The sequence below is a fragment of the Pseudophryne corroboree genome, chromosome 3 (assembly GCF_028390025.1).
Source record: "Pseudophryne corroboree isolate aPseCor3 chromosome 3, aPseCor3.hap2, whole genome shotgun sequence".
Classification (NCBI taxonomy): domain Eukaryota; kingdom Metazoa; phylum Chordata; class Amphibia; order Anura; family Myobatrachidae; genus Pseudophryne; species Pseudophryne corroboree.
In genome coordinates, this window is record NC_086446.1 from 500,501,429 (window position 1) to 500,528,428 (window position 27,000).

General features: G+C 45.6%; 1 protein-coding gene across 1 annotated transcript in view; it reads left to right on the forward strand.

Moving 5' to 3' along the window:
• The window catches only part of TBCD (tubulin folding cofactor D), a 707,681-nt gene that overhangs the window by 651,717 nt on the left and 28,964 nt on the right, over positions 1-27,000 (forward strand). Inside the window, exon 36 of the mRNA XM_063961004.1 lies at positions 9,253-9,342. Coding sequence (XP_063817074.1) covers positions 9,253-9,342 — 90 coding nt within the window. The remainder of the gene's footprint in view (positions 1-9,252; positions 9,343-27,000) is intronic.

The window sequence follows — 27,000 nt, forward strand, 5'->3', positions numbered from 1 at the left end:
GTAGTCTATGAGAGCAGTGCAGAGAGAGAGCTCCTGATGGATGTCTGCATATTTCTGTGACTATTGATAGTGTGGAAGACGGTAACTGATGGAATGAGTCAGTTGGACTGGACGCATATAGACGAAAAATGCCCATATTGTTTATTTTATGGTCATAGCTTCACATGATGTGACTTCATGGAGAATACATTTTTAGTAGATCAGTACATTTCTTAATTCATTATTCTAGTTAGCGCTACTGATATGATTTGTTGCCAAATAAAGCAATCAAACTTTGTAGGATGACTAATATGCGGAGGAAAGAGTTAAAGAACTACTGATATTTGTGATGATTTTACAGCGCTTATGTATGCCAATGTGTGTACAGTATATACAGTATCTACCATTAATACAAACTTTGCTTCCCCCATGTCAAATGAGAGGCTGATATTTTTTTTATTGAACCAGTAAACTACAGTAGGCATCAGTGACGCCACTGAGAGATCAAGGATTCATGAGGCACTGGTTCCTAAGGAATTGATAGACTGCATAATGGTCCAGCTCACAGAATCTTACACCACTCTTTTATACCTCTTTTCTCTGGCAGGGTCCACAGGTTATCCACAGGATAACACTGGGATATGATGACGCGACAGTGGGTTTGCACCAGTCGGTCAAAGCTTTTGGACTCCCAGCATGCAACGGGCCCGTCCATATATCCCCGCCTCCTGGCTCAGGCAAAACCGTTTTTTGTTTGGTGCTGCAGGAACCGGTCCATGGTCAAGAGGGCTGCTGGATTTTTAGTAGCCATAAGCTTTTTTATTTTATTTTTCTAGTCTTACTATTTTTTTAAACGATCTTTCTAAAAAGCGTCTTATACGTACCTTGGAAAGAGTTGCTCCAACAACTCCCCGCCGGGTCATGACAATGCTTATCCACGAGTACAGTGCTGTTTCGGCGGGCATCTGTGTCGGATGTACTACCAAGTCCAGCAGACATTATCAGGCTGTGGCCGGAGCACGGGGAGAAGGTAAGGCATCAGTTCTGCTTAGAGGGGGAACACGGACACAGCCGCACTATTTTGGGAGGAGACTACCAAACAGTCGCTGACGCGGCTGCCACCTAGGGTGCTCCAGCGCTAGGCCCTTGGGATCATAGGCTCCAGGGGTAGTATGAGGCTGCGATCCCTAGGGTTGATGTCAGCAGTGGGGAGTCAGACGCTCCCTTGGTCGGCCCTCCGCCTGGTTCATGACCAGTTTCCTCCGAGTCTCCCGCCATGAACGGAGTTCCCGCTTCCATCTGAGACGCTATGTATATAAATGGACGCAGTCGCAGCATAGGCGGCTGTGTGACTGGTGCGTCAGTGTACACTTGGGCGTTTGTGTTTACTGTAGGTTCACGGGGCGAGTGTGTACACTAGTAGTGTCTGGATCCACTCAGTGTTCACTAACGTATTGATTGATCCTGGAAGCAGGGTGAAGTCTCCCTGTATCCCACTCTACTGAGTACGGGTAATACAGCACTAAGTCTCTATCTACCTTTGAGTACGAATAGTTGTATAAGTGCCTGATGCATATGAGTCTGATAACTATTGCTGTTGTTTTCTTTTGCTGTGCAACTGAATAATGTTAAACTCCTATATAAGGTAATGCAGTAATATGTTACTCCTACCTATTTGAAATGTATTTGTAGTTGATTATGTGCTCATATTGCTTATTATACTAATGTATAACCTGTGACTGATTGCTAGTGTGATTGCTGACTTTACTATAATTCTGTCAGTTTTTCTGTGTATTCCGATCCTCAATGCTGGTGCAAAGCAGGGTAGGGTCGGATCACGTGTCACTTTAACAAATTTTAAAGTGATTACAGTCACAAATTGTGTAGTAACACTGTACAAGTGTGTGATTTTTTTTCATGTCTAAGAGCAGCAAGGGTGAGGAAAATCCACTTTCCACAGCAGCACCAACACTCATTTAATGTTTGTCTTGCGAAGCTGGATAAACCTCTCAGGATCTGGTTCAAAAGGGATTTGTGCAAATTGTTTAGCTGTCACCAAAACCTCTTAAAATTATCCGAGGCAAGCACAGGTTCTAATTGAACCTCCGTGGGCTACCTTTTGCACAGACATTATCCAGTATAGCTGGCAGATAATGCCAGCTCCTATTCCAGGGACAGGTTAACCTATTAACCTTTACATGCAACATTCCTCCTGGGGTTATCATTCCACCGTGGGAATTGGCAGCATCTCAACAAAAGCAGGCTGAAAGGCCGATGGTAAGTAAATCACATAGACATGATACAGCATCTTCACAGTCTACACATTTTTCAGATGAGGACTCATTGGAGGATGAGGATTCATTGCACTTCGGGTCTGCATACAGAGATGAGGAGGAAGGCCTCAGCTCAGTGAACATACCTGAGCTAATTAGTGCTATGAAAGCCATACTATATTTAGAAGAGGAAGCAGAGCCTTGGTTAAAAACTAATGCACCTGTGTTTAAACATCCCAAAACAGAGTGAAATTATGCAAAAGGATTGGGTTACGCCCAGTAAGAAGTTAGAATTCCAAGGAATGGAATTCCAATTATCCTCTTTCAGCTGGGGACTGTTTAAAAAAGGGAGATGGCTCCCAAAGTAGATACGCAGGTTATTAGATTGGTGCGTAAATCTACATTACTTCTGTCTTCAACATCAATAGCTTATGTCACGGATAGGAGAGTCGGTAGTTTTCTAAGAACCATTTTTTCCTTGTCTTGGGCAATCATAAGACCAGCCATGGCTTCAGCCTGGATGGCGTAAGCAGTGACAACCTGTGCTGATGCATTGGAGGAGGACCTTTCAATGGCACCTAGAGAGCAAAAATCCCATATTGCACATATCAAACAGGCGGCGACGTTTATGGAAGCGGCCTTGGATATGGGTACAATTGTCTTTCAGACATCGGCTTCACCAGTAACAGCTCACAGAGCGGGTTGGCTATGTACGTGGAATGCTGACTCAGAATCCAGGAAGGTTCTGGAGTCTTAACCTTTTTTACTGGAGATATTATTTTTGGGTAAAGAATTAAACAGTAATTTGAAGTCAGAAGCAGACTCCAAGAAAGTGAAGTTTCCTTCCACACACAAATTCAAGACTAGATTTCCAGCTTTTCGGCCCTTTCGAAATTAAGGAAAAGCAAAAGGAATGGGTGATGGCAAACAGTCCCAGTCCAACAAGACTGGTAAGACTAAAAAGTATTGGGCTACCAGAGGACTGGCTTCCAAATCAGAAGATAAGCTATTAGCCTGATGGTGCGGGCCTCCACCTGGGGGGAACCCAGGGTGGGAGGCTGATTTCTTCAGTTTGCCCAGATCTGGCAGCAGTCTACTACAGGTGCCTGGGTGCAAGAAGCGGTTATGTAGTTGATTTCAAGAAAACACCCTCATCAAAGGTTTTGTACCAGCCCGTCTTCAGTGGAAACAAAGGCCAGGGCTTTGCAAGAGGCAGTTCAGAAGTTGCTTCAGTCAGGAGTGATAATTCCAGTTCCTCCTACACAACAAGGACAAGGTTTTTATTCCAACCTGTTTTTAGTCCAGAAGCCAAATGGGTCGTTCTGGCCCATACTTAATTTCAAAATGCTGAATAAGTATATTTGGGTGCCTCGGTTTTCATATGGAGACTTTACGTTTCATTATTTTGGCCATGGAGCCGGAGGATTTTATGGTATCCCTGGATATCCAGGATGCTTACTTACATGTTCCTATAGCACTGTCTCATCAGCGCTATCTCAGGTTTGCTATCCTCCAGCATCATTTTCCGTTTTAGACCCTACCATTTGAACTGACCTCAGCTCCCAGAGTATTCACTAAAATTATGGTGGTGATGGCATCTTATCTTCATTAGCAGGGGATAAGGATTTTTCCATACCTCGACGACTTATTAATCCTGGCACAGTCAATTGCTTCAATGTCATCAGAGATATGGTGGGCTCATAAATTGGGCAAAGTTGTCTCTGGTTCCGTCACAATGGATAACTTACTTGGTCGCTGTGTTGGAATTGGGTATTCAGAGAGTAATTTTACCTCCGAACAAAATATCCAAAGTTCATTTCAGCTAAGGATTCAGGAGTTGCTACACAGTCAAACGGTATCCATTTATGCAGCAATGCGTATGATAGGTTTGATGGTGTAGACATTCGAATTGATGGCGTATACTCCGTTCCACTCGATACATCTGCAACGTCTGATCTTTTCCAAGTGGAATGGTTTTCATCAGACGATAAAAGCGCAGATTATGGTCTTTCCTCTGGAAGTTAGAAGGTCAATAGCCTGGTGGCTACAGACATCCTATCTGGACAAAGGGAGACTCCTTTTGATTGGGAAACTCTGACAATCCAAAGGAGTCACCCTTCAGGGCTGGGGAGCAGTGTCAGGAAGGATGGAGTTGTTTCCAGGGGCAGTGGACCAAGGTAGAAAGTTGCCTGCCAATAAATATATTGGAACCTCTGGCCATATATATATGGCATTTATTCAGGCAAAGAACATCCTTCAGAGGAAACCAGTTCAAATCTGCTCAGACAATTGCAATGGCAGTAGCGTACCTCAACCATCAGGGAGGAATTCGCAGCCAAAACACAATGAAAAAGGTAAGTCACACGTTAAAGTGGGCAGAACTTCATTATCCAGCCTTGTCCGCAGTATTCATTCCGGGAGTCCTAAACTGGGAAGCGGATTTTCTCAGTAGATACGCCATTCATGCGCGAATAGGCTTTACACCCCAAAGTCTTACAAACTCTGGTAGACAATAGGGGTTACCGGAGATAGAGCTCATGGCTTTCCGTCAGAACAACAAAGTTTCCACATAAGGGTCCATAACAAAGGATCACAGAGTGACTTTTGTGGATAACCTATCAATGAGATGGAACTTTCGTCTGGCTCATGTTTTCCACCAATTGCCCTGTGAACCAGGGTGATGCGAAAGGTAAGACAAGGTAGGGGTGTCGTGATACTAATATCTCCGGCTTGGTCCAGAAGGCAGTGTTACACAGATCTGCAGAGGATGTCGATGGATACTCCATTCCTACTCCCTCAACATACAGTTCTACTGGCTCGGGGTCCTTGATGTTACAAGCACTTGGATCAACTGTCTTTGAAGGTGCGGCTCTTGAGACTTCAATCCTGAAAGCAAGAGGATCTCACAACAGGTAATAAAAAAAAAAAGCCTTCCTTAACTCGCATTATCAGTGAATATGGCAAACCTATATTCAATGGTGCAGTGACTGGAAATTTGACCTTAGGTTTCAGAATTTTCAGAGTCTTAGCATTTCTTTAGGTAGGAATGGACTAAGGTCTGCAGATGGCTCCTTGAGAGTACAAATGTCAGCATTGACTGTGTGGTTCTAAAAGGAAAATTGCTAACCTACTTTTTCCAGGGAATGCTGCAGATTCAACCTCCTTTTGTTCCTCCTACAGTGCCTGGGGGCTTAAGGTTAGTCCAAAAAGACCCTTCAAGTTGCCCCATTTGAACCACTAAAAATAGTGGATCTTAAATGGTTGACATCTAAAGTTCTCTTTCTACTGGCTATTACTTCAGCTAGAAGAGTTTCAGATTTAGGGGCATTGTTATGTCGCCCTCCATTTCTGATTTTTTTATCCAGATAGAGCGGTTCTCAGAACCAAATCTGGGTATCTTCCTAAAGTGGTGTCTAAATTCCACCTTAACAAAGAAATTGTAGTCCCGGCTTTCCAGGTACCGGACCTTTCTGCGGGAGATGCATCGTTGGATGTAGTCCGTGCCTTAAGGATCTACATGGATCATACCAGTGCCATCAGAAAGACTGACACTCTTTTTGTTATCTGTGGATTTCACAAGAGAGGATGGCCTGCTGATGAGCAGACACTGGTGAAATGGCTTCGAATTTAAATTTCAGAAGCATACTCTCAAGCTGATCTCCCTGTTCTAGCTAATGTCTCTGCTCACTCTACTCGTTAGGTAGGTCCAATATGGGCACCACAACATGGTGCTTCAGCAGAATAGATGTAAGGCAGCCACATGGTCTTCCATTAACACATTCATTAGACATTATGCCTTTGATACCTTTGCCTCTCAGGATGTTGAATTCGGGCAAAGGATTCTCCTGTCCAATCAGGAGCGTCCCCACCACTAAATTGCTTTGGAACATCCCAATGTTATCCTGTGGATAACCGGTGGACCCTGCCGTAGAAATAGTCTTTATGGTAAAACTTTCCGTTGATAACGTTATTTCTCCTAAGCCCACAGGGATCCCACCCTGACGCACTTGATGTGAGGATCCTTTCACTCACTAACCTCTTCCTTCTTGTACAGAAGGGTGTGCATGTGTGTTCTTATCGCCTGATTTTGGGCTCTCTATGATGCTCCTGCCTTGAGCTTTGGAAAAACAACTGATTTTCCTGAGCCAGGAGGCGGAGATATATGGATGGGCCCGTTGCATGCTGGGTGGCCAAAAGCTTTGACCGATTGATGCAAATCCGCTGTCGCGTCATCATATATCAATGTTATCCTGTGGACTTAGGAGAAATAACGTTATCAATGGTAAGTTTTACCATAACGACTATTTCCACTGCTGCAATAACCTGAGTCGTGGCTCAGTGGAAATGGGTCCCAAAAAAATAACCTGGCACCATTTAACCAGGATTCTGACCTGGTAGCTATCGGGGTCAGACCCGGGAAGAACCTGTGTAACTGCACAGTGTAAATATGTGACCCGGGTCTGTTCTTTACAGTAAACTACTGTAATGTACTACTATGTGGCAGGAAATGTAGCTGCTTCTCCTCTCTTATCCCATCATTAATCACTAATTTGCTATCTGCTCGCAGGAAAGTAATTGTAAGACGTAGGGAGGTTGGGAATGCTGCAAATAACATTGGTGTGCACAAAAGCCTCCAGCAGCCAGCTCTGTCCTGTGACTGCAGCAAACCCTGACCTATTCATTCATACTGTATAACACCTATTCATTCATATAACAGCCATGATTTTTAGTGACAAGTGTTGTTTTATCTTTTTATCTTTTTTTTTTTTTGTCTCAATCCAGATTTTGTAGGTGCTAAATTACTGCTATGTAAACAGTGACATCGGCCCAGCCTGAGCCCTCTCCCTAAACACAGGTTAATTTACACCTGAGTTTTGCTTTAAAAATAAGTAGCCATTTCCTCCTGGTGAGGACTGAGGGCTGGGCTATTTTATTGCTCCTGATGTGGAAATGAGGAGTGAGAGCAAGGTTGTGTTGGACCCAATCTGCTCCTCATCTGGTTACATTTAGCCAATTAATTCCAGATGCTGTGAATCACGTGGCCTCTTTGTTTCATTTCTCTGTTTGTATCCATGTTGTCAGATCTGTTTAAAATCTCTGCTCCTTTACCCCATCCTGACAGCGCTCTTTTGAAAACCAGCAGTCAGTCATTCTGAGGAGGGAAATGTAGATCAATTTACGCTGTTTACCTTTAAATCCTATTACATCTAGCTGGGATTATAAATAAGAATTTATTGCTGTTAAAAAAAAACAGCTTCTGAATTTGTGTTTCTGCAAAAGTAAAAGTATGGCACAGAATAATTTATTGTCAACTTACATGGCGCCATTGCATTTATGCCCACAGCGTGCTCGCTGTCTGTCTCTCTCTCTCATATATGGGAAACATGGACCCAGGGGGGCACTAAACACATAAAATTGTCCAAATAGAGTCCATAAATGATTTGTATGGTAAATATCCCAGCGATGTATTCTTTATCGGACTCAATTCAATATTCGACTTGGGATGGAGACACAATTCTGATTCAGATTCAGCCAAAAGACACTCCTCATGTAATGATACCCTCTCACCAAGGATATGAACACCCAAAACAGTTGGCCAAAGGCCTTAGATTAGTACAAATTTATTGATGTAAAAACATCCAATGTAAAATACAATGCCAGATCAACTTTGCATTATCATACAGGTACTTCCAGGAACCACATATACATCAGGACAGATGTAATTAGTGCCACCAACCACCCTAGGATGTGAGCTCAGTGGTAGGGGCTCCCAAATGCAATTATGGTATCCTAGTCGCCTTAAACCCTACGCGTTTCGTCCCTTAATTGGACTTCCTCGGGGTAAAACCACTTAAAAGAAAAACAATTAGATGAGTGTCATAAACGTATTCTTGGTCTATTATTAAAAAATATATAATTATAGAGGGATTATGAATTATTTAAATACATACCGCAATATATATTATAGTGGATGTATGTATTTCTCTCTAAAGACGATTTCAAAACGGATCTACAAAGAATAAAGATATTACAGCTTTTCTTTAACACATTATTAATCTATCCTTTTAAAATGTAAATAATATCTGGTGCATACCTAATCCCAGGGTTTGGTCACTTTCATTGATCTGAAGAGTTTCAAAACAATCCCGTGATCTAAATGTCAAAATTTAGCCTCATGATGTGATGGTTCAATATACCCACATTTATACAATAACTAATTTGTATGTCCTCATACATACCCCAATATTGTGATTTTCTAAAAAAACAGGATTACTTTTTTTTTGTGAACCTCTGATCAAAAAACTTCACTAGAGATCCGGAAGCACCTAAATACAAACATTACTTTATCGGTATTGTTTCTCATCCTGCAAGTTCATTAATAATATGCATATACCAATGAGATTATCAACAAGTATTGGAAATTCTCTGACTAAATCTTATGACTCCTTACATACAGCTAATTACCTACCGCTGTTCCAGGCAATTGAACAGGACATCTTCGGTGGCAAAAACTCTTCATATAACAAAAATGTGACTACCGCGGCTAATGGGTGTCTATCGGAGCAACAACTGAATAGCTCCAATAGATGCCCATTCTTCAGACATTCAGCATGTGGCACGCTCCAAAATTTAATCAGCCCCATAGTGATAGAAGGGGATTAGCCAAGCGCAGTTCTTGCTTCTTAAACAATACAGGTGATCCTGTCATCTAAAATTGTACAAGTGCTCAGTGTCTGTTGATCTGCATTCCTGTATAGCTAGATTTCAGACACAAGTATTTGCAATAAATCATTATTTTCTCATTAGCATGCTTCAAAAAAAAAAAAAAACCCCACTGTAATATTCTCTATTTACTCTAATAAAATAGCAGATAGATATTATTAAAGTCTGTTTGCATTTGTAATGTGTTGCAGAGGCATAAACTGCAGCCATTTTGTGCTCCTTTGAGATCTGCCATCTTTTCTTGTGATTATATGTTAATTTCTGTTTCTTTTTGCAGCCACCCGTTTGCTTCAGACTTATTGGCACTTTGTAAAGAGGAGATCAAGAGGTCAAAGGACATCCAGAAGCTAAAATCTAGCACTGCTGTGTGAGTTTATTGGTCAGATTTATATAAAAAAAAATAAAAAAAAACATGTAATGAAATAATTTTTCTGCATTTTAAAATGAAAAAATCCATAGTAACATAATTAAAAATTTAATGGAAATTAATTTTTGCATTCTTCATCTGACATGCCATGGGGCCCATAAACATTGTGATTTGCATGTTCAAAGTTTGTAGTTTTAGGCCGAAGTTGTTACAACAAATCACATTGTGTGTGAGAATAAACTGATTGCCAATCCCAAACCAGATCGATTCAGAAACGATCAGTTTTTCTCTAGCATCCATAAGGGACATTGGGGACAGATTAGTACAATGGGTTATAGATAGGTCCAAAGGAGCCAGTGCACTTTAAATTTCTTCAACTGGGTGTGCTGGCTCCTCCCCTCTGTGCCCCCTCCCACAGGCAGTTTAGAAAAAAAGTGCCCTCAGGAGAGGATGCACACTCTGCTAGCTCCAGAGTTTTTCTTCAGTTTCATTTAAACTTTTGCTTATTTTGGTATGCTGTTTGGGCAACAGCATACCTGCGCTGTTGGAGTTAGGGGGATGACGGTCACCAGCCTCCTGAGGTTCAGAACTGCTTTTCCGCTGCAGGACCACCGTTCCGGAGGGGCTGTTTGTTCAGCGGGGCACTGCTAACAGAGCCTGAAGGTGATCGTCGTGGTGAGTACAAACCGGGGGCCCCGCTAGGGTGGCCCCCCGGTTCATTGTGCAGCAGAAGCGTGGGTGAGGCGTACGGGTCCCTCCTGAGGGGGACCCGCGGGTGTCCTTGCGTGAGACTGTCTAGAGGTGTGTTTGTACCAAGCATGTATGTGAGCTTACAAAGCCTGTTGGAGACATAGCCAGTATAAAACTTATTAGTAGCTCTGGCGCCATTCCAGGGGGCGGAGCTACATCAGAGCGGGCTTAGCGGCATTTTGGCGCTTTCCTCTGCATAAGCAGCAGCAGCCTCATACAGCTCCTCCATACGGTCACATGATCACTGATACTGGGTGTAGAGGGGGAGAGCCGCTATTAGTGCACAGTTTACATTCCTCTGGGGAATCCTCTGTACACAGTATCACTGTTATATATTACTACATAAAACGCTGACAGTCTCACTGGTGCTGTGCAGCGTTGGGTGCGCTGGTGTCCTCTCTTCTGTGTCTCCTCTCACATGCAATAGGGCAGTCTTGTATTGTATTCAGTCTGTGTTGTATGTGTATTGTTTCTGTATTTCATTATGGTGAAACAGAAGTCATGCAATGTATGTAATGCCAGATTCTCCCCTATTTCGTCTGGCTCCATCTCGTGTGAGCAGTGTAGTCATCACAAAATGCTGATAACAACATGGGGGAGAGTCCAGAGCCTTTCTGGTCAGCTCACTGCAAATGCCAATAAAACACAAGAACTGCAACAAGCAGTGGCTAGCCTAACTTCCAAGGCTGATGCTTCCCATCCCTCGCTGTCTACTACAGGTGCACAAAAACGTGCTTTCCCTGCAATCCTATCAGATTCTGATGATGATGTACAGGTGGATGGGGATGATGGGGATCCCATTAGTGGGGATTCCACCCCTACACAGGGTATCGGACCCCTCGTATTGGTTATACGGGATGTGTTAAAGCTCCCGCTGGAGGACGCTACTAATCAGCAGTCATTTCTCATACGTCCTAGAGGAAGGATGCTGGGGACACTTCAAGAACCATGGGGTATAGACTGGATCCGCAGGAGACATGGGCACTTTAAGACTTTTCAAAGGGGTGTGAACTGGCTCCTCCCTCTATGCCCCTCCTCCAGACTCCAGTTTTAGAATTGTGCCCAGGCAGACTGGATGCACTCAGCACTACTGAGTTTCTCTGAAAAAGACTTATGTTAGGTTTTTTATTTTCAGGGAGACTGCTGGCAACAATCTCCTTGCTTCGTGGGACTTAGGGGAGAGAAGTTAGACCTACTTCCAGTGAGTTAAAGGCTCTACTTCTTGGCTACAGGACACCGTTAGCTCCTGAGGGTTTGGAACACTAGGTACGCCTAGGGGTTCATTCCCGGAGCCCGCCGTCACCCCCTTTGCAGAGACAGAAGTCAGAAGACAGGTGAGTAGAGTAGAAGATGATCAGAAGACTTCAGTGACTGCTTTGAGGTACCGCACAGCGATCGCGCTGCGCGCCATGCTCCCACACACAGCGGCACTACAGGGTGCAGGGCGCGCGCGGGGGGGCTCATATGAGACTGGCAAAGAGTGGTATAAGTGCCTAGGCACTAAATCCTAACCCCCGCCAGCATAGATATGTTAAAAAAATAGCGGGGCTGAAGCGCGCCATTAAGGGGGCGGGGCTTAGCCCTCACAGCTCTACTCAGCTACATTTTCTCTTCACAGAGCTGCAGAGACGCTGGTCCTTCCTCAACACTGCTGTACAAGTAACAGGGTGCAAAACGGGGGGGGGGGGCCACAGTTAATTTGGTGCAAAATAAGTTAATTATATAAGCGCTACAGGTCTGAGGCAATATATAAAAGTTTCAGAACCGGGATAAGCACTGGGTTGTGAGCTGGCAAGCTGACCTTTGTGTTTCTCTGACAGGCTTTACTGTGGGTCTGTCCCAGGAGGAGACTGTATTAGGGACAGAAACGGCTGTGGGAGTGACCCTGTCGGCACCGCCGACTCCTGATTGGGTAAATGTGTGAATGCTTTGAATGCTAATGTGGCTCTTATTAGTAAGAGATTAGATAAATCTGAGTCTCAAAACCAGGCATGGAATAAATCTGTGGAGGTTGTGTTATCACAAGTCCAGACCCCCTCGGGGTCACATAAGCGTTCGTTTACTCAGTTGGCAGAGACAGATACCGACACGGACACTGACTCCAGTGTCGACTATAGTGATACCAGATTAGACCCAAAATTGGTAAAGAACATTCAGTACATGATTGTGGCAATAAAAGACGTATTGCATATCACTGAGGACCCTGCTGTTCCTGATAAAAGGGTCTGTATGTATAAGGGAAAGAAACCTGAGGTAACATTTCCTCCCTCTCATGAACTCTTTTTGAAAAGCTGTGGGAAAATCTGGACAAAAGTTTCAGATTCCCAAAAGGATTCCGGTGGCGTATCCCTTCCCCTCTGGGGATTGAGAAAAGTGGGAGTCACCCCCCATTGTGGACAAGGCTCTATCACGGTTGTCTAAAAAGGTGGCTCTACCGTCTCCGCCCTTAAGATTCCTGCGGATCGTAGACAGGAAAATACGTTAAAATCCATTTACGTCACCACAGGTACACTACTACAGCCATTGCATCTGCGTGGGTGAGTAGTGCTATCGAGAAGTGGGCAGATAATTTGTCATCTGATATAGATACCCTGGATAGGGATAGCATCCTTTTAACGCTGGGTTATATCAGGGACGCTGCAGCCTACCTAAAGGAAGCGGCGAGAGATATTGGCCTTTTGGGATCAAAGGCCAATGTCAAGGCAGTTTCAGCTAGGAGGGCATTGTGGATTCATCAGTGGAATGCTGATGCTGACTGTAAGAAAGCTATGGAGTCTCTACCGTATAAAGGTGGTGTATTGTTTGGTGACGGCCTCGCTGATTTGGTATCTACGGCTACCGTGGGTAAGTCGTCTTTTTTTGCCTTATGTTCCTCCACAACAAAAGAAAGCTCACCACTATCAGATGCAGTCCTTTCGGCAAAATAAATACAAAAAAGGACAAGGTTATTCCTTCCTTGCTAATAGAGGAAAAGGTAAAAGATCTCCGGCCGTGGCGGGTTCCCAGGAGCAGAAGTCCTCCCCGTCTTCTGCCAAATCCACCGCATGACGCTGGGACTCCTCTGCGGGAGTCCGCACTGGTGGGGGCACGTCTCAAACTCTTCAGCCAGTTCTGGGTTCGTTCGGACCTGGACCCTGGGGTATTAGAAATAGTGTCCCAGGGTTACAAACTAGAGTTTCAAGACATTCCCCCTCGTCGATTTTTCAAATCGGCCTTACCAGCTTCTCCGGAGGACAGGGAGATAGTATGCAATGCAATACAAAAGTTGTGTCAAAATCAAGTCATTATCAGGGTTCCCCCGTCACAAAAGGGAGAAGGCTTTTATTCGAGTCTGTTCGTGGTCCCGAAGCCGGACGGCTCGGTCAGACCAATTCTGAACCTAAAATCCCTCAATTTCTACCTAAGAAAATTCAAATTCAAGATGGAATCTCTCCGAGCAGTGATCTCCAGTCTGGAGGAAGGGGATTTTATGGTGTCAGTCAACATAAAGGATGCCTACTTACACGTCCCCATATATCCTCCGCATCAGGCTTACCTGAGGTTTGCCATTCAGGATTGTCATTACCAATTTGAGACATTGCCATTTGGTCTGTCCACGGCTCCGAGGATTTTCACCAAGGTAATAGCGGAAATGATGGTTCTCCTGCGCAAGCAAGGAGTCACAATTATCCCGTACTTGGACGATCTCCTGATAAAGGCGAGATCCAAGAACAAACTGGTGCAGAACATTACGCTCTCCCTGACGGTTCCGCAACAACATGGTTGGCTCCTAAACTTGCCAAAGTCACAGTTAATTCTGACGAAACGGCTGTCATTTTTGGGAATGATTCTGGACACAGAATTACAGAGAATCTTTCTTCCAGTGGAAAAGGCTCTAGAAATTCAGAGTCTGGTCAAACAAATTCTGAAACCAGCGAGAGTCAATCCTTCAATGCACTCAATTGCTGGGGAAGATGGTGGCGGCCTACGAGGCCATTCAATTTGGCAGATTCCATGCCAGAGTGTTTCAGTGGGACCTGTTGGACAGTTGTCCGGATCCCATCTGCACATGCACCGGAAAATAATCCTGTCCTCTAAGACCAGAATCTCACTCCTGTGATGGCTGCACAGCTCTCACCTCCTAGAGGGACGCAGGTTCGGGATCCAGGACTGGATCCTAGTGACCACGGATGCGAGTCTCTGAGGCTGGGGAACAGTCACACAGGGGGAAACCTTCCAGGGAAGATGGTCAAGCCAGGAAATTTGTCTACACATAAACATTCTGGAGTTAAGGGCCATTTACAACGGCCTTCTTCAAGCGGAACATCTTCTTCACAATCTGCCCGTCCTGATCCAGTCGGACAATATAACAGCAGTAGCGCACATAAACCGCCAGGGTGGAACAAAGAGCAGAACGGCAATGGCAGAGGCCACAAAAGTTCTCCGCTGGGCGGAAAGACATACAAGCGCTCTGTCAGCAATATTCATTCCAGGAGTGGACAACTGGGAAGCAGACTTCCTCAGCAGACACGATCTCCATCCATGAGAGTGGGCTCTTCTTCAAGAGGTCTTTGCAGAAGTGACAAGTCGTTGGGGAATTCCTCAAATAGACATGATGGCGTCTCGCCTCAACAAGAAACTTCAGAGATATTGTTCCAGGTCGAGAGACCCTCAAGCAATAGCAGTGGACGCCCTAGTGACACCATGGGTGTTTCAGTCGGTGTATGTGTTCCCTCCGCTTCCACTCATTCCAAAGGTGCTACGGATCATAAGAAGAACAAAGGTTCAGGCAATCCTTATTGTTCCGGACTGGCCAAGGAGAGCTTGGTATCCAGATCTTCAGGAATTACTCATAAGAGATCCCTGGCCTCTCCCTCTACGAGAGGATCTGTTACAGCAGGGGCCGTGCGTATATCAAGACTTACCGTGGCTACGTTTGACGGCTTGGCGGTTAAGCGCCGGATCCTAGCCCGAAAGGGTATTCCCAGTGAAGTCATTCCCACACTTCTTCAGGCTAGAAAAAGTGTGATGGCGAAACATTACCACCATATTTGGAGAAAATATGTGTCTTGGTGTGAATCCAAGAAGGCTCCTACAGAAGAATTTCAGTTAGGACGTTTTCTCCATTTTCTTCAAGCTGGTGTGGATGCGGGCCTAAAGTTGGGCTTCATTAAAGTGCAAATTTCAGCCTTATCGATTTTCTTCCAAAAACAATTGGCCTCTCTTCCAGAAGTTCAGACTTTTGTGAAAGGCGTGTTGCACATCCAAAGCCGGATGGCTCAGTCAGACCGATTCTGAACCTAAAATCCCTCAATTTCTTTCTAAAAACATTCAAATTCAAGATGGAATCTCTCCGAGCAGTGATCACCAGTCTGGAGGAAGGGGATTTTATGGTGTCGCTCGACATAAAGGATGCCTACTTACACGTTCCTATATATCCTCCACATCAGGCTTACCTGAGGTTTGCGGTTCAGGATTGTCATTACCAATTTCAGATGTTGCCGTTTGGTCTGTCCACGGCTCCGAGAATTTTCACCAAGATTATGGAGGAAATGATGGTTCTCCTGCGCAAGCATGGAATCACAATTATCCCGTACTTGGACGATTTCCTCATAAAGGCGAGATCCAAGGAGCAACTGCTGAAAAACGTTGCACTCTCTCTGACAATTCTGCAACAACACGGTTGTCTCCTAAACTTGCCAAAATTACAATTGGTTCTGACAACACGGCTGTCGTTCCTGGGTATGATTCTGGATACAGAATTACAGAGAGTCTTTCTTCCAGTGGAAAAGGCTCTGGAAATACAGAACATGGTAAAACAGATTCTGAAACCGGCAAGTGTCGATTCTTCAATGCACTCGGTTGCTGGGGAAGATGGTGGCGGCCTACGAGGCCATTCAGTATGGCAGGTTCCGTGCCAGGGTGTTTCAGTGGGATCTGTTGGACAAGTGGTCGGGGTCTCACCTGGACATGCACCGAAAAATAATCCTGTCTTCCAGGACCAGGATCTCCCTTCTGTGGTGGCTGCACAGTTCTCATCTTCTGGAGGGACGCAGGTTCGGGATTCAGGATTGGATCCTGGTGACCACGGGGAGCTGTCACACAGGGGATACATTTCCACGGAAAATGGTCAAGCCAGGAAGCTTGTCTGCACATAAACATTCTAGAATTAAGGGCCATTTACAACGGCCTTCTGCAAGCGGAACATCTTCGCCCGTCTTGATTCAGTCAGACAACATAACAGCAGTGGCGTACATAAACCGCCAGGGCGGAACAAAGACCAGAGCGGCGATGGCGGAGACCACGAAAGTTCTTCACTGGGCGGAGAGACATGCAAGCGCTCTGTCAGCAGTTTTCATTCCAGGAGTGGACAACTGGGAAGCATACTTCCTCAGCAGACACAATCTCCATCCAGGAAAGTGGGGTCTTCATCAAGAGGTCTTTGCAGAAGTGACAAGTCGTTGGGGAATTCCTCAAATAGACATGATGGCGTCTCACCTCAACAAGAAACTTCAGAGATATTTTTCCAGGTCGAGGGACCCTCAAGCAATAGCGGTGGACGCCCTAGTGACACCGTGGGTGTTTCCGTCGGTCTATGTGTTCCCTCCACTTCCACTCATTCCAAAAGTGATAAGGATCATAAGAAGAACAAGGGTTCAGGTGATACTCATTGTTCCAGACTGGCCAAGGAGGGCCTGGTATCCAGATCTTCAGGAGTTGCTCATAGAAGATTCCCGGCCTCTTACTCTACGAGAAGACCTGTTACAACAAGGACCGTGCTTGTATCAAGACTTACCGTGGCTGCGTTTGACGGCATGGCGGTTGAACGCCAAATCCTAGCCTGAAAGGGTATTCCCAGTGAAGTCATTCCCACACTTCTTCAGGCTAGAAAAGAAGTAACGGCAAAGCATTACCATTGTATTTTGAGAAAATATGTATCTTGGGGTGAATCCAAGAAGGCTCCTACGGAGTATTTTCAGCTGGGACGTTTGCTCCATTTTTTGCAAGCAGGTATGGATGCGGGCCTAAAGTTAGGCTCCATTAAAGTACCAATTTCGGCCTTATCAATTTTCTTTCAGAAAAAATTGGCCTCCCTTCCAGAAGTTCAGACCTTCGTGAAAGGCGTACTGCACATCCAACCTCCCTTTGTGCCCCCAGTGGCACCATGAGATCTTAATGTGGTGTTGCAGTTCCTGCAATCTCATTGGTTTGAACCTATACATAAGGTTGAGTTAAAATTCCTTACTTGGAAAGTAGTCATGTTGTTGGCCTTGGCATCCGCAAGGCGGGTATCTGAATTGGCGGCTTTGTCTCCATGCTGATAGAGCGGAGTTGAGGACTCGTCAACAATTTCTGCCAAAAGTGGTTTCATCGTTTCACATAAACCAACCTATTGTGGTGCCAGTGGCTACTGACGCCTTGGCAGAATCGAAGTCTCTCGATGTGGTCAGAGCTTTGAAAATCTATGTCGCCAGAATGGCTCAAATTAGGAAAACAGAGGCTCTGTTTGTCCTATGGGCTCCTAACAAGATTGGAGCTCCTGCTTCTAAGCAGACTATTGCACGCTGGATCTGTAATACGATTCAGCAGGCTCATTCTACGGCAGGATTGCCGTTACCGAAATCGGTGAAGGCCCATTCTACCAGAAAGGTGGGCACATCCTGGGCGGCTGCCCGAGGGGTCTCGGCATTAAAGCTTTGCCGAGCTGCTACTTGGTCGGGATCAAACACTTTTGCCAAGTTTTACAAGTTTGATACCCTGGCTGAGGAGGACCTCTTGTTTGGTCAATTGGTGCTGCAGAATCATCCGCACTCTCCCGCCCGTTCTAAAGCTTTGGTATAAACCCCATGGTTCTTGAAGCATCCCCAGCATCCTCTAGGACGTATGAGAAAATAGGATTTTAATACCTACCGCTAAATTCTTTTCTCTTAGTCCGTAGAGGATGCTGGGCGCCGTCCCTGTGCGGACACTATCTTCAGTACTTGTTTCATAGTTATTGCTTGTGTTACACAAAGGTTGTGTTTCAGTTATGTTGCTGATTTTGTTCATGCCGTTGACAGGAATTCTGTTTAATGCCATGCGTGTTTGTGGTGTGAGCTGGTATGCATCTCACCCTTAGTTTAACAATAAATCCTTTTCCTCGAAATGTCCGTCTCCCTGGGCACAGTTCCTATAACTGGAGTCTGGAGGAGGGGCATAGAGGGAGGAGCCAGTTCACACCCATTTAAAGTCTTAAAGTGCCCATGTCTCCTGCGGATCCCATCTATACCCCATGGTTCTTGAAGCATCCCCAGAATCCTCTACCGACTAAGAGAAAAGGATTTACCGGTAGGTATTAAAATCCTATTTCTTTCCTCCCACAAGACAAACTGACAGTCACTTTTCCTGATTCCAAGTAATTGGATGATTTATTTAAATTAGCCTAGAAAAATCCAGATAAAAAATATCAGGTGTCCAAAAGGTTTTTAAATACCTTCCCATTTGCCCATGAAGCCAGGAAATTCTGGGAAGAATCTTCAGCAGTAGACGTCTCAGTCTCTCGCCTTTCTAAAAAGGCGGTGCTCCCTGCTCCGGGCTCTTTTATGGTAAAGGACCCGGGGGATAGGAAAACTGAGACCACTCTTAAATCTATCTACACTGCTGCAGGTGTAGCTCAAAGACCAACTGTTACCGGCTCCTAAGAACAGAGCACCAGTTCAGCTTCCACAAAGACTTCGGCATGACGTTGCCCACCCACCCCGAGGGGATCTCGTGTGGGAGCTCAGTTACGTCACTACAGCCACATCTGGGACGGTTCCTGCCACGATGCCTGGGTAAGGGACCTTATCTCTCAGGGTTACAAGCTGGAGTTCGACGATGCTCTTCCCCAACAATTTTTCAAATCAGGCTTACCAGTTTTGGAACATATGTGTGTTACATTACTACTGGCCATCAACAAGTTGGTCCAGGTCATTGTTCCAGTACCCCTGCTACAGCAAGGACAAGGTTACTACTCCAGTATGTTCGTAGTGCCAAAGCCAGACGCGTCTGTGAGACCCATTTCGAATCTGAAGTCCTAGAATCTTTACCTGAAGGTTTTCAAATTCAAGATGGAATCTTTGAGAGCGGTGATCGCAGGCCTGGAACAACAGAAATTCCTCGTGTCCCTGGATATCAAGGACGCCTACCTCCATATCCCAATTTGGCCTCCTCATCAGGCCTATCTGTGGTTCGCCCTACTGAACGATCACTACCAGTTTCAGGCGTTGCCCTTTGGCCTGTCTACAGCTCCGAGGGTGTTCACGAAGGTGATGGCGGAAATTATGTTCCAGCTCAGAGTCCAGGGGGTCAACATTGTATCTTACCTGGATGATCTCCTGATAAAAGCAAGTTCCAGAGAGCTTCTACTGCTCCATATAGATTGCACTATCCAACTTCTGTCTCACCACGGGTGGATCCTCAATCTACAGAAGTCTCAACTGGAACCGTCTCAAAGGCTCCTGTTTCTGGGTATGATACAGGATATTGTAGCTCAGAGAGTGTTCCTCCCAGAGGACAAGGTGAGAACACTTCAAGAGATGCTTCGCATGGTTCTCCGACCTGCTCGAGTTTCCATTCATCTTTGCATAAAATTGTTGGGAAAAATGGTGGCCTCGTACGAGGCGATACAGTTCGAAAGGTTCTATGTGAGACCCTTCCAATTGGACATCCTGAACAAGTGGTCCGGTTCACATCAGATGCACCGGATGATTCAGCTGTCACCCCAGGCCAGGATTTAACTCCTGTGGTGGTTACAGTCTTCCAACCTGCTGGAAGGTCGACATTTCGGGATTCAGGATTGGATCCTCCTTACAACGGATGCGAGCCTGAGAGGATGGAGAGCTGTCACCGAGGGGGCGCAGTTCCAGGGCAGGTGGTCTGCCCAAGAGGACCTACGTCCGGTCAACATTCTGGTACTTCGGGCTATCTACAATGCTCTGATTCAGGCCTCCCCTCTACTCAGAGATCAGGCGATCCAGGTTCAACCGGACAACGCTACGGCAGTGGCATACATCAGTCGCCAGGGAGGCACAAAAAGCAAGGCCTGCATGCAAGAAGTGTCAAAAATACTTCTCTGGGCAGAAAGAAATGCAAGAGCACTGTCCGCAATTTTCATGCCAGGAGTGGACAACTGGGAAGCGGACTTCCTGAGTCGCCATGACCTCTACTCAGGTGTTACAACAGATTGTTGACAGGGGGGGTGCCCGCAGATCGACATGATGGCTTCTCGCCTCAACAAGAAGCTTCACTACTACTGCTCACGAACCAGAGACCCTCAGGCGAGTGTAGTGGATGCGCTGATGTTGCCTTGACCTTATCGGCTGGTCTACCTGTTTCCTCCGATTACGTTGATCCCAAGGGTGCTCCAGCGGATCAGACATCACAGAGTACAAGCAATCCTGATTGCGCCGGATTGGCACCAAAGGGCAGCTCTTCTGGACATGTCCATAGAAGAGCCTTGGCCTCTGCCGCTAAGAAAGGATCTTCTTCAGCAAGGACCGTTCGTCTACCCGGACTTACGGCGGCTTCATTTGACTGCATGGAAGTTGAGCGGAATATCCTAGCCAACAAAGTGCTTTCCAAAAAGGTCATTGCCACTATGGTGCAAGCCAGAAAACCTGTGACGTCTAAACACTATAATCATATCTGGAAGAGATATGTCTCTTGGTGCGAGGAACGCACGTATTCACCTGCGGAGTTTCACTTGGTATGTTTCCTGCAGGCTTCTTGCAAGGGGTACTCCACATACAACCTTCCTTTTTGCCGCCTCCGGCACCCTGGGCTTTGCATGTGGTGTTGAAATTTCTACAGTCCTCCTGGTTTGAGCCTCTGATGACGGTAGAAGGCAAATACCTCACATGGAAGACAGTGATGTTATTGGCCCTGGCGTCTGCTAGACGCATCTCAGAATTGGGGGCCTTATCGTGTAAAAGTCCCTGCTTGGTCTTTTACGAGGACAGAGCAGAGCTCCGGACTAGACAGCAGTTCCTGCCGAAGGTTGTCTCCGCGTTCCACCTGAATCAGCCTATTGTGGTTCCGTCCTGTTCTGACGCTTCGGATCCTCTGGAGTCTTTGGATTTGTGCGTGCTTTGAAGATCTATGTCAGGCCCACATCTTGGGTCAGGAAGATGGATTCCTTGTTAGTGATCTATGATGCGCAGAAAAAGGGTTGTCCTGCTTCAAAGCAGTCCATTGCTCGTTGGATTAGGCTTACTATCCAACAGGCCTATGTGTCGGCAGCCTTACCTGTTCCTCAGTCTCTGAAGGCCAACTCTAGAAGGTCAGTGGGCTCTTCCTGGGCGGCTACCCATGGAGTCTCAGCCTTGCAACTATTCTGAGCGGCTACCTGGTCGGAGAAGAACACTTTTGTGAAATTCTTCAAATTTGATACCCTGGCCAAAGAGGATATCCAGTTTGGGCAGGCGGTGCTACAGCAGTCTCCGCACGTTCCCGCCCGTTCTGGAAGCTTTGGGACATCCCCATCGTACTAATCTGTCCTCAATATCCCTTATGGATGCTAAGGAAAATAGGCTTTTAATGCCTACCGGTAAATCCTTTTCTCGTAGTCCATAAGGGATATTGGGTGACCACCTCTATGCAGTGACTTTCTGCAGGTTCTCTGTTATGTGTTACCTGTTCAGCTGTTGCTGTTTTATGTTGCCAGCCGTTGCTGGCCCGGTTATGTTATGGTGTGCTGGTGTGTAAATCTCACCACATTTAATGTTATGTTCCTTCTCTCAAGTATGTCCTTTCTCCTTCGGGCACTGTTTTTCCTATAACTGCCTGTGGGAGGGGGCATAGAGGGGGGGGGGGTCCAGCACACCCAGTTGAAGAAATTTAAAGTGCACTGACTCCTTTGGACCCGTCTATACCCCATTGTACTAATCTGTCCCCAATATCCCTTATGAACTACGAGAAAAGTCCTATTTTAATTGTGACGGTTGGAAAATGTGGTTGGATGACTGATATCTCTCTGTGTGCAAGGTCATTGTTCAGGTGCTTAAGCAGTTGTTCCTGCTTCATCCTGGCGATCAACTAGAGTGCCAAACATCCCTATCTGTCTAATTTAACACATATAGTATATGTGACCAAAATTGTAACAAATAGCTGTTTATTTTCTCTCCATATTATCTTCTATGCAAAATAAATGTTTGTAGTGATTGTCTTTTTAAGGCATAGTTGCCTACCCTCCCTCATTCTGCAGGAGACTCCCTGAAATAGTAGCAATCTCCCTCACTCCCTGAATGGTCCCTCAATCTCCCTGAAAAAAAGAAATCATAGATACATACATTTAAATGGGATCATCAGTGCCAATTCCCTGCATTGGTTATAGGGCACAAATGAACCCTATGGCTACATGCCTTTTATAGGTTTCTTGTGGCCACTTACAGTATATGGAACCTCTTGTAAAACACAATACACAAACAAATCCTGCAAAATATAAGAGTCTTTTCTTCAACAAGTAGATCTTACTAATTTTGGGGCTCATTTACATTTGGATGTAAGTCATTTTCATGACACACCTCTCAGATGCAGCAGTGCACGCCCGCGCTGATAGGTGTTACTTTCACATCTCCCTGAAATGCTTTTTCAAAAGTAGGCAAGTATGAGTTAAGGTTTAATTTTCCCTTCATACTGTACCACCACAGATATCTATCTAGTCTTCCTTACAGCTGGCTCCACCGCACCTTGTACACCCCAGTGGCTTATCTAACAATACACAGATTAGCCATACAATCTCATAATAATAGCTTGCATTCTGTTACTTTGCCAGCTCCTTTCAGGTGCATTTCCCAAGTGACACCTGCTTGGAAATGCCTATACTTGTCTGAGCAACACAGTCTCTGTTCAGCTAGTTCAGTAGCTGTGATTCTCTGCCTGTACAGGGAGCTTCTCTACTCATGTTAACTCTTTATGCACAAGAAGCTACTCCCCATGTGTTAATGTTTTCTATGGGGAGCTGTAGAGGTAACTACCCTCTTGCATTAGCTGTTTCACAGGAATCTACTTCCCTTGTATTAACATTTTCTGTATGTATGGCTGGTTGCCTTCCCATGTTATCTCTGTCTGTACAGGGAGCTGTGCTCCCCATGATAACTCTGTATGAGGAGCTGCCTTCCAAATAAAAATTTCTGTAAGTAGAGCTGCAGTAGTGGTGGGACCTGGTGCGCCAATGTACTGTACACCCCCCCCCCCCCCCCCCCCAACCAGCAAGTTAGTGTCTCCATGTGCATGCCTTAGACACGTGTCCAAAAAGAAGTGTGGCCTCACAACACGCCCCCAGAGCACCCAGCATCTATTCATCCGCTGCTCAGCAGAGCATCAGTGAGAGAGATCATCCCAACTTTCACCCTAAGCCCTCCCACAGTACATTGCGTCCCAAGGGTGGGACTGCAAAGCGGGACAGTTGGGAGGTATGATGGTATACCTGTCCTCTCTGAAGCAGATTTAATTACCTACAGGTAAAGCTCCAATTTTAACACTCGGAACTATTACATTTTTCAGCATTTTTCCTGTGCTGTAAACTATAGACTCTGTGTTAAGTGTTAGAATATATGGGTTTTCCTGTGTGTTAAGCCCCAGTGGGTGCATTTAATGCATATTTTTCCTAGCAGCTCTTGTGGCTGCGAGAAAAAATATTCTGTGTTTAATTCACCTTCTGGGGCTTAACACGTGGGTTAGCAAGCCTTGGGCTTTGGGCTAACAATTAACCACGGGTAATATACTGCAAGCAGTATATTATCTGTGGTTTCAGTGAGATTACATCTGTATCTATATATGGCAGGGTTCCATGCATGCAGAGTAGTGCGCACCTGCGGTCACGCCTCCAGCAGTCTGCTCCAGATCCTTGTGCCCAAGGCAGTATACTAACTGCTCACATTATCTCTGTCTGCATAGGGACATCATGTAATATACTTTCTGTACTGGGAGCTGTCCACCTCATGTATAATACTTTCTCTGGCTGGGTCTACAGGATTATCCACAGGATAACATTGGGATATTGTCGAGCGACAGCGAAAATGGCACCAACACGGTCACCAGCTTTCTGGCCTCCCAGGATGCATTGGGGCCTCCACTATATAGTCCCGCCCACTGACTCAGTCAGATCAGTTTTTTGCTTGGTGCGGCAGGAAGCCGCATGGTCACAGGGCTGCTGTGAGAGCAGCCTCAAGCTTTTATTATTTTATTTTTATAGACTTACTATATTGTTTTTTTGAGCAACTTCTCTTAACAGCGTCTTAAACACATACTAGAAAGAGTCGCTCCAACAACTCCCCACCGGGTCGCAACAATGCTTACCTTCGGGTATCAGTGCTGTCTCGACAAGCGTCTGTGTCGGATGTTCTAACAGGTCCTGCAGACGTAACCAGGCTGTGGCCGGAGCATGGGGAGACGGTGAGTCTATGGACTTCCTCTTACTAGATGGGTCAGGACACAGCTACACTGATTAGGTGGAGACTACAAACAGTGTGTTGATGCGCCGAACATCTAGAGTGTGACAGCGCTACGCTCCGGGGATCATAGGCGCCAGGACTAGGTAGAGGCCGCGATCCTGGGAGTTTAAGTCAACAGGGGGATTCAGACGCTCTCCTGGCCGTCCCTCCTCCGAGTTCATGGCCAGTTCCCGCGTGTTTCTCGTTTCATGAACTAAATGACCTCACTTCCGGCTCAGACGCTACCACGAGGGTACTCGGTCGCAGCTTAGACGCTGCGGTTGTGTACACTGGAGATAAACCCGCCAGACCGAGTCGCAGGCCTTAGCGTCTGCATACACGTGGAAGTCGCTCAGCGTCCGTGTCTGTTAGTGAGCGTCCGTGTCCATTATCAGTTATCAAGAGCGGCAGTGTACACCAGTAGCGTCTGAATCCACTCAGCGTCTTACGAGCGTATTTGGTTGGATATGGAAGTGTGGTGAGTCTCCCTGTATCCCGCTCTACGGAGGCAGGGTATACAGTACTAAAAATTCTCTCTACTTCTTAGTATGCATTGTTAATTTTTAGTACCTATTGCATATGAGACCTGTATATTACTGTGTTTTCTGCATGCTATGTTGAAAAAAGAACCAGTTTAAAACAGAAGTACAATTTTCCTACTTATGTATAAATTATTATGGAGGTTGTATTCTCATATGGCAATGTCTAATGCTTTAACATGTGACTGACTGCTAGTATGTGTGCTGACTTTTCTGTGTAATGTCAGTCCTGTTCTGACCCTCAAATCAGGTGCACTGTGGTCAGATTGATCTCACTTCTATATACTGACATATAGGGTGATTTTCAGTCACAAATTGTGTAGTCAATAACAGGTTAATACCATGTCTGTGAGCGGCAAAAGTGATGAGGAGAATTTATCAAGCACTCCTACAGCCCTAACATTCTTATCTTGTAAGTCAGGGGTAATTGATATGAATCAATTGGTCACTTATGAGGGTTTGTGTGCAAACTGTTTCGCTTTTCAGCGAAGTAAGAAACAGGAGTTGGTTCAACCACCAACAGAGCCACCATGGAATATGTTCGCTAAGACTGTCTTCAATAGCGGACAGGTTAGCACCGGTAGCACCACCTCAAGGGTTAGGTTACACTATGAACCCATACATGCAGCTCCCTTCCTATGGTTTGGTTCCAGTAGCCTCTACAAGCAACCAAGGGGCAGGTAAGACTAAGACAGATACGTCTGTGTGGCAGACTACACAAGATGATACATCGGATGATGATGATACAATAGATTCAACTCCGTATGATGATCGCAGAGCTTTAGTTCAGAAGATGTAGCTGAACTTATTAATGCTGTGAAGGCTGTTCTCTCGTTGGAAGAGCCAGCCAAGACAGTGTTAAAAACTAAAGCACCTGTATTTAAACGAACAAAATCAGTGAAAGCTGAATTCCCAGCGTCAGATGAGCTGACGGAAATAATGGATGAGTCTTGGGCAGCGCCTAGTAAAAAGTATAAGATTCCTAAGAGATGGGATTCTTATTATCCATTTCCTGCTGTGGATTGTTCGAAAAGAGAAGTTCCTCCAAAAGTAGATGCACATGTTCTGCGACTCGTGCATAAATCTGCTTTACCACTGTCATCTACCTCATTGAATGATGTCACAGACAGAAGCGTAGAGAGCCTGTTGAAAAATATTTTTTCTCTAGTAGGAGCAGTGGTAAGACCTGCTATGGCTTCGGCCTGGGTAGCAAAGGCAATGGGCGAATGGATAGAGGAACTAGAGAATGACATCCCTTCTCCTACTAGGGAGCAAGAGGATAATTTTTGCCGTGTAAGACAATCTGCCCAGTATTTGGAAGAAGCAGCAATTGATGTAGGCACAGTTGCTTCTAGAGCTTCAGCCTTGACAGTAGTCGCTCGCAGAGCAGTTTGGCTACGGACCTGGAAGGCAGATGCGGAGTCCAAGAAAGAATTGGAAGTATTGCCTTTTGTCGGTAATATATTATTTGGAAAACCTTTATCGGATATCCTAGAATCAGAGGCTGAATCGAAAAAGGTCAGATTTCCGTCTGCTTATAACCCTAAGTCCAAGGGTTTAAAAATTCGCTCATTTCGTTGGCAAAGCAAAGCGAAAGCTAAAGAGGAGCCTAAGCAACCCCAGTTTAAATCCAGAGGTAGGAAGCAGTGGGCTAGCAAAAAGCCAGCTTCCAAACCTGAACAGAAACCGTCAGCCTGAAGAGACGGGCCTCCGTCTGGAGGATTCCAGGGTTGGGGGCCGACTCCTTCTTTTTGCACACATATGGCAACAGTCAACAGCAGATGCTTGGGTGCAGAAGGTAGTATCTCAGGGGTATGGGTTCCCATTCAGGGGGCAGCCTCCTCAAAGATTTTATTTGCACCAGCCCGTCTCGTATAGAGTCGAAGGCCAGTGCCCTGCAAGAAGCAGTCCAAAAATTACTGCAGTCAGGTGTGATT